This window comes from Hordeum vulgare, chromosome 6H, assembly GCF_904849725.1.
Source record: "Hordeum vulgare subsp. vulgare chromosome 6H, MorexV3_pseudomolecules_assembly, whole genome shotgun sequence".
Classification (NCBI taxonomy): Eukaryota; Viridiplantae; Streptophyta; class Magnoliopsida; order Poales; family Poaceae; genus Hordeum; species Hordeum vulgare.
Window position 1 is genome coordinate 266360987 of NC_058523.1, and position 12171 is coordinate 266373157.

General features: G+C 54.5%; 1 protein-coding gene across 1 annotated transcript; it reads left to right on the forward strand.

The window, feature by feature from the left end:
• The first annotated feature begins 7580 nt into the window (after nt 1-7580).
• Nucleotides 7581-11660, forward strand: LOC123405075 (probable serine/threonine-protein kinase At1g54610). Its single transcript, XM_045098924.1, has 6 exons — nt 7581-8844; nt 8934-9161; nt 9419-9519; nt 9610-9718; nt 10666-11073; nt 11164-11660. Exons 1-6 carry the CDS (start codon nt 7750-7752, stop codon nt 11320-11322), a joined length of 2100 nt encoding a protein of 699 aa, XP_044954859.1. The 5' UTR covers nt 7581-7749; the 3' UTR covers nt 11323-11660.
• The last annotated feature ends 511 nt before the right edge of the window (nt 11661-12171 follow it).

Here is a 12171-nt window from a genome sequence, read left to right on the forward strand (position 1 = left end):
CACGGGAGGTCATGATCCCGGACAACTGACGTGACCACATTATTGGTAGGATGACCAAGACGCTGATGCCATTGGGAGGACGACACTCTGATGCTAGAAGCTGCATGGAGAGACGAAGAGGAGGACACCCAAGCAAATGCGATGGGGTAAATGCCCCCATAACTTCTACCATGAAGAAGAACGCGCATGGTTGCCTTGTCCTTAACAAAGAAAAAACGACGGTGAAATTCAATAAACACGTCATTATCAAATAGGAGGTGATAAACAGACAAGAGGTGTTGTGTGATGTTTGGAACACGCAGGACGTTGCGGAGTTGAAGGGATGAACCATGTATATGGGAATGACCAATATGCGAAATAGACAAGCCTGCGCCATTAGCCACCGGGACTTGATCCTTGCCGTCATAGCGGTCGTGAACTGGAGGCACTCCAGATCACTGGTTAGGTGATCGGTGGCTCCGGTGTCGAGCACCCAGGGGAAGTCGACGGTGCCCGTGGTAGCCGCGTTGGTGGAACGAGGGTGTTTGTCGTTGTCGTAGTGTTTGCGACAGTCGCCAGCCTCATGCCCCCAGTTTCAGCAAAGTTGACATCGGGGACGCCAGCAATTGTTGCGACGGCCACCCCCGCCGTTGCCGCCTCCGTTGCCCCTCCACCCTGGCGGCCATGACCTGGGGCACCAGGTGGTCGAGCGCGGCCATCAGAAGAGCCGCCGGGGGCCGCCGTGGCGACCCTGGCCAGGCGGACCGTTCCCATCAGTGGGCCGGCCACCGCCTTGGGACGGGTAGGGCTCGGAGTAAGGCAGGCGGCCACCACTGCCCAATGCCCTCGAGCGAGTCACAGCGTTGGGCTACGGGCTCCATCCCTCGGTGGCACTTTGCTGTGCCTGCAAAGCTTCGAACGAGAGGACGAGCGAGTAGAAGCTGGAATAGGGCATGGGTGCAGCGCTGACGCCTAGGACGCGGTGATGGAGTTGTATGTGGACCCAAGGCGGGTGAGGATGAGATCGATGAGCTCATCATCCCGGATGGGCGAGCCGGCGGCGGCCATGGTGTCGGCCAAAGCCTTCATCTTGTGCATGTACTCAGCCGCAGAGAGCTCCTCCTTGCATAGCGTTTGGAGTTGATGTCGGATGTGGCAGACGTTGGCGCGGCTCTGGGAGCCAAACATGGCCTCGACGGTCGTCCAGATTGCCTGTGCCGACTCGCAGCCGACGAGCTGGCATGCAATATCCTCCTCCATGGAGTTGAGGAGAAAGCCCTTCACCTTCTGGTCGTTGGTCCACCAAAGAAGGTAGGCGGGGTTGGCGGTGGTTGCCATGGCGTCGCCCGTCCCGACGGAGACAAGCTTCGCCGGAGCCGCCTCGGTGCCATCGAGGTAGCCATGGAGGTTGGCTCCCGCGAGGACGGCGCTGGAGATGCCCTTCCAGAGCGGGAAGTTGGTGTGGCCGAGGCGTACGGAGAGAGCCAGGACGGAGACAGTGGCGATAGCCGGCGAGATGAGGGCGAAGACGGAGGTGGGAAGGGAAAGAGCGGTGGATGACATCGCGGCTACGAGGGAGGGTGGTGTAGCGGTGGACGAAGCCACACGGCGACGGCGGAGCGAAGGTGGGAGCACGCGGCGGCGGCGGCGGCGCGAAGGTGGCAGCACGCGGTGGCGGCGGTGTAGATCGGATCGGGTGACGACGCGGGGGAAGGCGCGCGACGCCGAACAGCTCTACTGATACCAAGTTAATCACAAAGGGTTTAGGGTTTTGCCTGGGTGATATCTCCACCTCACGTCTCCATATATATATAGATGATCAGGGTGTTACAATTACATACGAGTCCCTGTATGTATACGAATACAATATAAACTAGACCCTATTTTATAGGAAGTTTTCAAGAACTACCAAGATGAAGTTGAGAAGGGCGGGACTAGACCCACGGTGAGAAAGTTGAGGAAAATGGGAATCACGACAGTGCTCTCCGTCCCTTAGCCCGCTGCAATAAGCTCCATCGACCCCCCCTCCTTTGACCAAAACATGTATTTCCTCAGGCTTACGACATTGGGAAAGATGGATTCGGGCACAACCGGAAGAAGCTCCTCCCAAACTATCTCTTTCCTCTTTTCCCTCAACCCTCCTCCACGGCGGGATCGCTGGACGCCATGGTTGATGGGTGAGAGTGGACGGAGTGGGTTTAGGAAAGGCGGCGAAGTTGCGACAATGGAGGGAGATGATAGGCTCGGTGCCGTTCAATTTCCTCCTTAACCAAAGAGACATGTGGGACATCAACCGCTCACCAAAACACGTGGTCGTCTATGTCCTGTGAAGAGCATTAAGAGCGGTGCATAAGCCGAGGAGACGTCCCGTTTTCTCATATGGGCACTCGATTAACCCTTGCCTTTGAGCAAGTACAATAATGTACAGTCAGCAGGCTACAAGGATTAAAATACTATATTTTTGCTGAGTTGGATGAGAGAGAAGAGGAGAGAGAAGGGAAGCGGGCTCTTCGTGAAGAGCTAGCTCTAGCACGTGCCCCTAGGTGCTTTGTGAGAATGAAAGGTGGGTCATATATGATAAAAGTAGTACTCTTTTATTGCTTAGCTATAAGATGGGCTATAAGATGGCTTATAGCTAGGAGTTGGCTATACTATTAACCATGCTCTTTGTGCGGTTTTGCTGCCACACATCACACCTCTAGGTTGCTTAGGCCCCACCTCCCCTTTCACTAAAATCATTAGACAAGAGGAAGACAAGGCCGGGGCTACTGTCGGAGTAAAGAAAACTAGGGTAGTGGCAGCCTCATATATTAGGTCTAAATAAACAAATTGAGTGCCTTCCATTGACCAGAAGGCTGGCTCAGAAGGACTCTGTGATACACGACGGGTGTCACCTTGTATCATTTGGACCGAGGAGGAGCACCAGACGGAGAGTGGTATTCCTTTGCGGGATCTGCACGGGAGGATATGTGGACGTTCCTAGGAAGGGAAGTCCCTCATTCGGGCGTATCGGATGGAAACCTTTGCCTGGTATGCATCATCGAATGGGTTCCATTTGAACAAAGTCATCGACGGCTGGTACAACAAGATTCCCTAGCAGTTTACGCGACCAAAGTTGTCGTGTTCTTGTGTAGTCCGGAAGATGCATCTGGAGAAGGTAAAGGATCCGAAGGATAACATGAAGCCCTGGAAGGACGTCATCACCCCTCGTACAGGCTTGCCACGAGCGATCATACCATCATAGTACAGGCTATACTAGCCTACCTGTAAGACGAAGGGTTTGGGGGAACTGGCTCAACCCTCTAGGGGTGGCCTATCACATATATTTATAGATGGTGTACCAAGGGTACGTTACAATATACACGTATAGGTACAGATAACTATACAGTCTAACACCCTCCCTCAATCTGAACTACTCCCTAAAGAATCTAGGAGAGTAAGATTGCGCCTACAGGCCTCAAACTGTGGTAGAGGCAATGGCTTGGTGAAGATGTCTGCAAGTTGATCCTTTGAAAGATGAACTTGATCTGTAATAGCTTCTGAGAAACACATTCCCTCACTGTTAGACTGTATAGTTATCTGTACCCCTAGAGGGTTGATCCAGTTCCCCCAAACCCTTCGTCTTACAGGGCATCAGACTAGGTTAGGGTTTACGTCGCCACCGCCTCTCTCCTGGCCGCCGCCGCCATCGCTCCGCCTCTGGCCGCCACCGCTGCCGCGATCTCCTGTTCGCCGCCACCATTGCACCGTCCCGGGCCGCCGCTATGAGACGACCACCTCCCCCGCTTCCGCCTCTGCCGGCTTCCTTCCGGCCTCGCTTGCTGCGCTCCTCTCTCGCCCTACTGACGCCGCTGCTGTCGCTGCTCCGATCAGCACCCGCAGCATCGGCTCCCTCTTCTCGGCGGCTTCGTTTTCGCCACCGCCCACCGGCTACCGCACCTCCGGTGCCTGTGCTGCCATTGGTTCCCTCCTCGAGGACCCCCTCGGCGCCCGCTCCGGTCGCCGCCCTCTCGGCGCCGCTGGTCGCCGCCTCCACGACGCCCGCCATGGCGCCCTCCTTCGACGCCAACACTGCCCAACTGCCGCCGCTGATCGGTGCCTACGTGGCTCCGGCGGCTGTGACAGCGGCTACTGCGGCGTATACGCCGCCTGCTGTCTTCATGCTGGGGAGTCTACCTGCGACGTTCCAGTTCGGCCACCTCATCACCACCAAGCTATCTTCGGATAACTACGTGTTTTGGCGTGCGCAGGTTCTTCCACTCCTTGGGAGTCATTACCTCCTCGGCTACGTCGACAGCTCCTATCCGTGCCCTCCTGCGGTCGTGGACGGCGTTAATGGACCCGTCTACAACCCGGCGCATCGCGTCTGGACAGGGCAGGACTAGGCGAACCTCTCGGCTATCTAGGGGTCGCTTACCCCGGAGGTTGCCGGGATGCTCGTCTTTGCCAAGACCTCTCACGAGGCCTGGACTATCCTGGAGCGCTCCTTCGCGTCGCAGTCGCAGGCGCATTCCAGTGCTCTCCGTCGCCAACTTGGCGAGTGCGATAAGCTTGATGGCACGGCCACTGCCTTCTATCACAAGGTCAAGTCCATCGCCGACACTCTGGCCTCCATTGGCCAGCCTCTCACCGACACCGAGTTCAATTCCTACATCGTCAACGGTCTTGACGAGGAGTATGATGGACTTGTGGAGATCATCAACGAGCGTGGCAACACGTCTCCGATGCTGGCGCACGAGCTCTACTCGCGCCTTCTTCTCACCGAGCAGCGCGTGGAGGCGCGCCGCACTCGTGGCCGAGGTCTTCCCTCGGCAAACGCGGCCTACAAGGCGGGTCGTGGCGGTCCTGGCCCTGGTGCCCACTCGGCCCCCTCGGGCAAGGGTCCCACCGCGCCGCTGCTCTCGGCCCCCCCTCCTGCATCGTCCCCTTGGGGGGTCGTCCTACCCGGGAGTGCCAGCTCTGTGGACGTGCGGGTCACTATGCCTCTAAGTGTCACCGCCGCTTCCAGAAGAGTTTACTTGGCCTCTACAACGACGGCAAGGACTCGCGCAACAATGAGCCTCAGGCGCAGTTGGCTGATAAGCCAGCACCTCGGGAGCAGCAGGGACACACGCAGTCCTATCCCGTCGACCCCCACTGGTACATGGACAGTGGGGCTACGGATCACCTCACCAGCGAGCTCGGCAAGCTCCACTCTCGTGAGGCCTACCATGCCACCGACAAGGTTCACACCGCCAATGGAGTAGGTATGCGCATCTCTCATATTGGTCAAGCATCTCTTCTCACTAGCCATACAAATAGGAGTCTTCAACTTCGTAATGTCCTTCGAGTTCCTGCTGTGACGCGTAATCTCCTTTCAGTTCCTAAGCTTAATACTGATAACAATGTTTTCTCTGAATTTCACCCCTTTGATCTTTTTATTAAGGATCGGGCCACAAGGGACGTTCTTCTTAGCGGACGGCTATGCCAGGGTCTCTATCGTCTGGAGCATCCTGGCGTCTCTCGGGTTTTTAGTGGAGTTCGTGTTTTGCCGTCACAGTGGCATGCTCGCCTTGGTCATCCTGCCACTCCTATCGTCCGTCATATTTTGCGTCGTCATGAGCTTCCTAGCATGTCTAGTAATAAAGATGTAGCAGTGTGTGATGCTTGTCAGCAAGGGAAGAGTCATCAACTTCCTTTTTCAGCATCTAGTCGTGAGGTCAAACATCCTCTTGAACTTGTCTTTTCAGATGTATGGGGTCCTGCCCAGACTTCTACCAGTGGTCATAATTATTATGTTAGTTTCATTGATGCTTACATTCGCTTTACTTGGCTTTATCTTCTTAAGCGTAAATCTGATGTGTTCCATATAGTTGTTCAATTTCAAAAACATGTTGAACGCCTTCTCAAGCATAAGATTGTTCATGTGCAGTCAGATTGGGGTGGCGAATATCGCAACCTTGATTCCTTTTTCAGCTCGCTTGGGATCGCGCATCGTTTAGCATGTCCACATACACATCAGCAGAATGGTTCTATCGAGCGTAAGCATCGTCATATTGTTGAGACTGGTCTTACTCTTTTGGCCCATGCATCTGTTCCTTTTAGGTTTTGGAGTGATGCCTTTACCACCGCATGTTTCCTCATCAACCGTACTCCTACTCGTGTTTTAGACATGAAGACTCCTATCGAACTCCTTCTTAATGAACAACCCGATTATACCTTTTTTAAGGTGTTTGGGTGTGCTTGCTGGCCACATTTACGTCCCTACAATAAACGTAAGCTGGAGTTTCGATCTAAGAAGTGTGTTTTTCTTGGCTATAGTTCCCTTCATAAAGGATACAAATGTCTTCATGTTCCCACAAATCGTGTCTATATATCTCGGGATGTTGTGTTTGATGAACATGTGTTTCCCTTTGCCAACTTACCTGTGTCCACCCATGAGTCACCATCTATGCATCCATCCTATCTTGCCTCTGACCAATTTGATGATGTTGCATATGCTCCTATTTTGTTACCTAACCATGGTGCAGGTGTTGCTAGAGGTGCTAGTCTTGAGCTCCTGGACGAGCCTGCAGCTGCACCGGCTGCTACCGGTCGCGACGACCGCGGTTCCCTGGAGACGCCGGTTCGGTCGGCCTCCCTGCTGCCCGGTCCGACTGGCCGACTCGCCTGCGCCAGGGCTGTCGCCGATGGCCTCTCGGCCCGCGTCACCCCAGGCGAGCCCTCGCCCCGCCTCGCCCACGCGGCCGTCCTCTCCTGCGTCACCGCCGCTTCGTTCGTCGACGCCGTCCAGCCCCTCGCCGGCTGGGCACCCTTCCCCGCCGCCCAGCCCCTCGCCGGCTGGGTCGTCTTCACCGACGCCCAGCCCCTCGTCGGCTGGGCCCCCTTCACCGCCGCTCAGCCCCTCGCCGGCTGGCCCCTTGCCGGCTCCTGTGGTCTCTCGCCCACATACGCGCAGTCGCAGTGGTGTTGTGTGCCTTCTTAAGCGCACCGACGGCACTGTTGCGTGGTATGCCTCTTGCATGGCTGCTGCTCTTGCGGATCCGTCCTCGAAACCGCGTACGTACCAGGCTGCAATGACTATTCCTCATTGGAGAGAGGCTATGGAGCAGGAGTATCACGCTCTTCTTCGCAATGAGACGTGGACTCTTGTTCCTCCACCACCTCGGGTCAACGTCATTGATTCTAAATGGGTCATCAAGGTGAAAAAGCATTCGGATGGGTCTATTGAGCGCTACAAAGCGCGTCTTGTTGCCAGGGGATTCCGACAGCGCTATGGTCTTGATTATGAGGGTGGTTCATCATTTAGAAAACTCGTAATTAACTATAGAGTACGTGACAGTAGTACTGCAATAATCTTCCAACTACCTTATCTTTTTTTTTTCGCAGATTCCAACTACCTTATCTGCAGGCGTCTAAAATATTTGTACAGCAGGCGGCATGTCAACTAAAAAAGAAGTAATTTTTATTAGCGTTGGCCACTCGTGAACAAAGGATGGCTTTGTTATGCTACATTCAACCAGATGGAGAAAAAAAAAGATATAAATATGATTTTAGGTATTGAAAATCAAACTATGGGTAGTAGAGATGGGTGGCATGCACGTTACAAAAATTCGTGCTCCCACGACCACCGCTTCTTGGAGGACCCCGCCTAGCTAGCTAGACCTCTGGTTGTTGCGGGCGCGTGCCTGTCTTCCCCGACGCGCGCGTCCCTCTCCACTGTTGAGGAGCGTTCCGGCGGTCGGGGAGAAACGGGGAGCCGGCTCCGGCCGGCGGAACGGCGGCTCAATTATGGGCAGCCTTTGCTCCAAGGAGCAGGTGAACGAGGAGGAATACGTGCCGGACAGGTTGCAGCCGCAGAAGGCGCCAAGCCAAACCCTGAAGCAACTCATCACTCTCACCTCCAAGGAGGATTCTGCGGTCGTCGCGCCGGTCGTGCACGCAGTCATCGGCAGGTCTGAGTCCAACGTCAAGGCCAAGGCGCAGCCTACCACCGCGCCCGGTGCCGAGAAGAACGCTCCGGTACTCGTCATCGCCTCTCTCAACAAGTCGTACTCGTACAGCACAGCCGGGCTCACGCACCACCGGCGGCCAACCGTGGACGCCGGCGACCATGATGCCGCAGCGGCAGCGGCAGCGGAGCCCATCCCGCAGGGCGTGCCCCAGGGGTTCTCCGGCGAGCACGTGATCGCCGGCTGGCCGTCCTGGTTAACCTCCGTGGCCCGGGAGGTCGTCCATGGGTGGCTGCCCCGCCGTGCCGACACCTTCGAGAGGCTGGACAAGATCGGGCAGGGTACGTACAGCAACGTGTACATGGCGCGCGACCTGCAGAGCGGCAAGATCGTGGCGCTGAAACGGGTGCGCTTCGTCAACATGGACCCGGAGAGCGTGCGGTTCATGGCGAGGGAGATCCACATCCTGCGCCGGCTTGACCACCCCAACGTGATCAAGCTGGAAGGCATAGTCACGTCATGCCTCTCTCATAGCCTCTATCTCGTCTTTGAGTATATGGAGCACGACCTCGCCGGCCTCGCCGCTACCCCGGGCCTCCGCTTCACCGAGCCGCAGGTCAAGTGCTTCATGAGGCAGATCCTGGCCGGTCTCCATCATTGCCACGGCCGTGGGGTGCTCCATAGGGACATCAAGGGATCCAACCTGCTCATCGACGACAACGGCGTGCTCAAGATCGCCGACTTCGGGCTGGCCACCTTCTTCGATCCGGCCAAGACGCAGCACCTCACGAGCAGGGTCGTCACGCTGTGGTACCGCCCGCCGGAGCTCCTGCTCGGAGCCACCGAGTACGGAGTCGCGGTCGACTTGTGGAGTACCGGCTGCATCCTCGCGGAGCTGCTCGCCGGAAAGCCCATCATGCCCGGACAGACCGAGGTTCCCCATTAAGCTCATCTTAATTAATTTGATTTTGATCTCTACTCTGGAACTCCATCTCATTTCTGTGGGTGTCCGTGCTCACGCAGATTGAGCAGCTGCACAAGATCTTCAAGCTTTGCGGGTCGCCGTCCGAGGAGTACTGGGTGAAGGCGAAGCTGCCGGACGTGACCCTCTTTAAGCCGCAGCGACCCTACAGGCGCCGGACCAACGAGACCTTCCGGGACTTCCCTCCCACAGCGCTGGACCTCCTGGACACGCTGCTGGCCATCGAACCCTCCCACCGGGGCACCGCAGCTTCGGCACTCGACAGCCAAGTAAGTAGCTTCTTCCAGCGTCGCGCTCACAGCAGCATCAACTTTGATTTCGGGAAAACTACCGGTTTTCAGGCACGGTTGTGTAGAACTACCAATTTTAACTCTCTCTTTTTTTCTGCTGATACCTACCATACATTTGTTTTTTCTCTTTAAAAAAAAGTTGTCCCCTTGCTTGAAAACCGCTAGTTTTATGCTATATACTCTGATTATGCAGCCACTAACACACACATTGCTGGAATGCAATGGGATCTCGTCAGTTCTTCAGAACCAAGCCGTTGGCGTGTGACCCGTCGAGCTTGCCCAAGTACCCGCCCAGCAAAGAGTACGACGCCAAGCTCCGTGGCGAGGAGGCTATGAGGTACTGCGCATTGATCGCCACAGTTCCTGCCCTTAATTAGGACGGGACGGGACTTTGAGTCTGACTGCCCATCTGGTTGGTTGTTGATAGGCAAAACGTGGCGACAACCATAGCAGGCAAGGGCTCACAGTCCGTGAAGCCGGGAAGAAACGAACCCAAGCCCGTGCCAGGGCATGGCGCCATTGGAGCAGACCACCAGGTACATTACATAGGAGTATTTCTTTTCATCCCATCCCCCCCATGTCTCATGACGTGTGCGCGTCAAAGTAATTTAAATTATTATTAGAAAAAACCCGTGCGTTGCAACGGAAGAGAAAATAACACACGCTTTGAACGCAATATATTTTCACATGACATTACATTTGTGTTGTCGACGATGTCCTCAGTGCTCACACAACGATCACGTGTATGAATGTACAATCACTCGAAATAAGATGAGAAATATGTTGTTTCTTCCCACGAGATTTTCCAAAGGTGTGCATGTGTGGTTAACGATGTTTTCTTTCCTCTCAATTTGGTTTTAGTTTAATGGATATTTATTGCAATTCGTATGGTCGCTGAAAAGAGAGGAAAAAAAGGACCGTACACTACAGATTAAGTTTGCATTAAAAATAATATTTAAGAAGTATCCAACAGCTAAAAATAACATCCTATTTAGATTCTACACATTTTTTCAATCAAATTTCATATATAACATGTTAAAATCGGAGTTACGGTTTAAAAGATATGTATAATTTTGTTTTAGATAAAATATGAATTGATTAACTAAAAAGTCAGGGTTTTTTTGTTAAAAAAACGTTTCGGCTGACTTACATAGGGATAGCGGGTTGATTACCTAAAACATCAGGGATTTTTATGAAAAATGTAAAAAAAAACGGTTCGGCTGTGACTAAAAGATGGACCACGGGTTCATTATCTAAAATTGTGAGGATTTTTCTGCAAAATAACAAAAAAAACGGTTTCGTGCTGACTTAAAATCGGACCGCGGGTTAATTACCTAAAACTGCGAGGGCTTTTCTACAAAATGACCGACGACGGACCGCCAAAAGCACTGCGCTTTATTATTAGGGGAGATTTATCGGTCATATTTCTGTGTTCATACCTTGAATACGTACGTCGTACATAATAATTTATTTATGTTTGCAGAGGAGTCAGGCGCGTAACAACCCCAGGAGCAGCAGCCACCACTACAACACGCTCGAGGACAGCATGTCGGGATTCCGCATGGAGCCGCGGGCAGCCGCCGGGCCGCCGTCGACGATCCAGAACGTCGGGCAGTTCGGGTCGACGTGGTACAGGAAAGACGACCAGCGCGACCGCGCGGTCCAGCGCACGACCAGCTCCGTCAGAGTGTCCAACCACGCCCCGCACCTGACCTCGCAGAGGTCCTACGCCACGTCCCGGGGCACCGACCTTCACCCAAGCTCGTCGGCGACCAGGAACACCAACTCCAAGTACAACCGTCTTGACGTCGCGGAGCCCGCCAACGCGCTAGATAGGCCAGTCCCTGCCAACAAGGACACCACCATGAGGGACGCACCTTCAGCTGTGGCTGTGAGTCTAAATTTTGTAGCTGCAGCGCCAGCGCGACACACACTGATACTAGTTTGCTAATGCGATTGGCTCTGCCTTGTGTCTCATCAGGGTTACGAAGGGCGGAACCAGAGGATGAACTACTCCGGCCCGCTGGTACCGCCGGGAGGGAACATGGACGACATGCTCAAGGAGCACGAGCGACAGATCCAGGTGGCGGTGCGCAAAGCGCGCGCCGACAAGGAGAGGACCAACCGGAAACATTACTGACCAGCGGAAGAAAATGACATGGTAGAAGAGAGCACCAACGATCCACCAGGGTCATCCTCGCCGCCAGATCGAGCATGTCATGAGTGCACAAAAAGAACTCCACGGATGGAACCATAGGCGACCTGCAGAACCTCCAACGGGTGAACTGACGCGGCGTCCAACTCGCTGCTGCCGCTGCGCTGCCACGTCCCAAGAGTCGGGCCTTCCTTGATCCAGGTGTATATAACTGCAGAGTTGGAAGGATTCGGAAAGCTTCAAGGGAAATGAGACTTGTACACTCGGTTGTAAAGATGAAAAAGAAAGGATGGCGATATTCGTCACACGTGTGACATGTAAAAGATGCGTGCCGCACGTCTTGTATGGCGTCTACACACAACTGACCACACGCACGTCCGGGCATCCACCTCGCCGACCGCAAGTCCAGCGTCCCACTCAGCCACCCGCGCGTCCGGGCATGTAATCCCGAAGCCCGCACGTCCGGGCGTGCCACCCTCTGCAGCCCGCACAATAAATAATTCCACCCTCCCCGTGCGAAAGAGTAGCCACCCCGTGGCCCAAAATCTCGCTTAACCTCTTCCGTCTCCAACTTCTCGACCGATAATCTTCCCTACCTCCCTCCTCCTGGTAGAAATACCATGGCAACGAGAGCAAGAACCTAGCACCGCCTGGACGAAGAACAAGGTAACGAATTTCACAAGGTGAGAAACCTCGTGGATCCGGCCATTCTCATCTCCCCTCCCCTTACGAACCCATCGAAATTGCAATCATGGATCCTAGCTATCTTAGATTTGTGCCACACGGATCCAAAACCTCATTGATCTGGTTGTTCTCCTCTCCCCTCGAAAATTA

Coding starts and splice junctions, on each gene's coding strand:
- LOC123405075 (XM_045098924.1), top strand. CDS start 7,750: ATGGGCAGCCTTTGCTCCAAGGAGCAGGTGAACGAGGAGGAATACGTG. Junction 9,162..9,418: donor CTTCGGCACTCGACAGCCAA/GTAAGTAGCTTC, acceptor GGATCTCGTCAG/TTCTTCAGAACCAAGCCGTT. Junction 9,520..9,609: donor CGTGGCGAGGAGGCTATGAG/GTACTGCGCATT, acceptor GGTTGTTGATAG/GCAAAACGTGGCGACAACCA.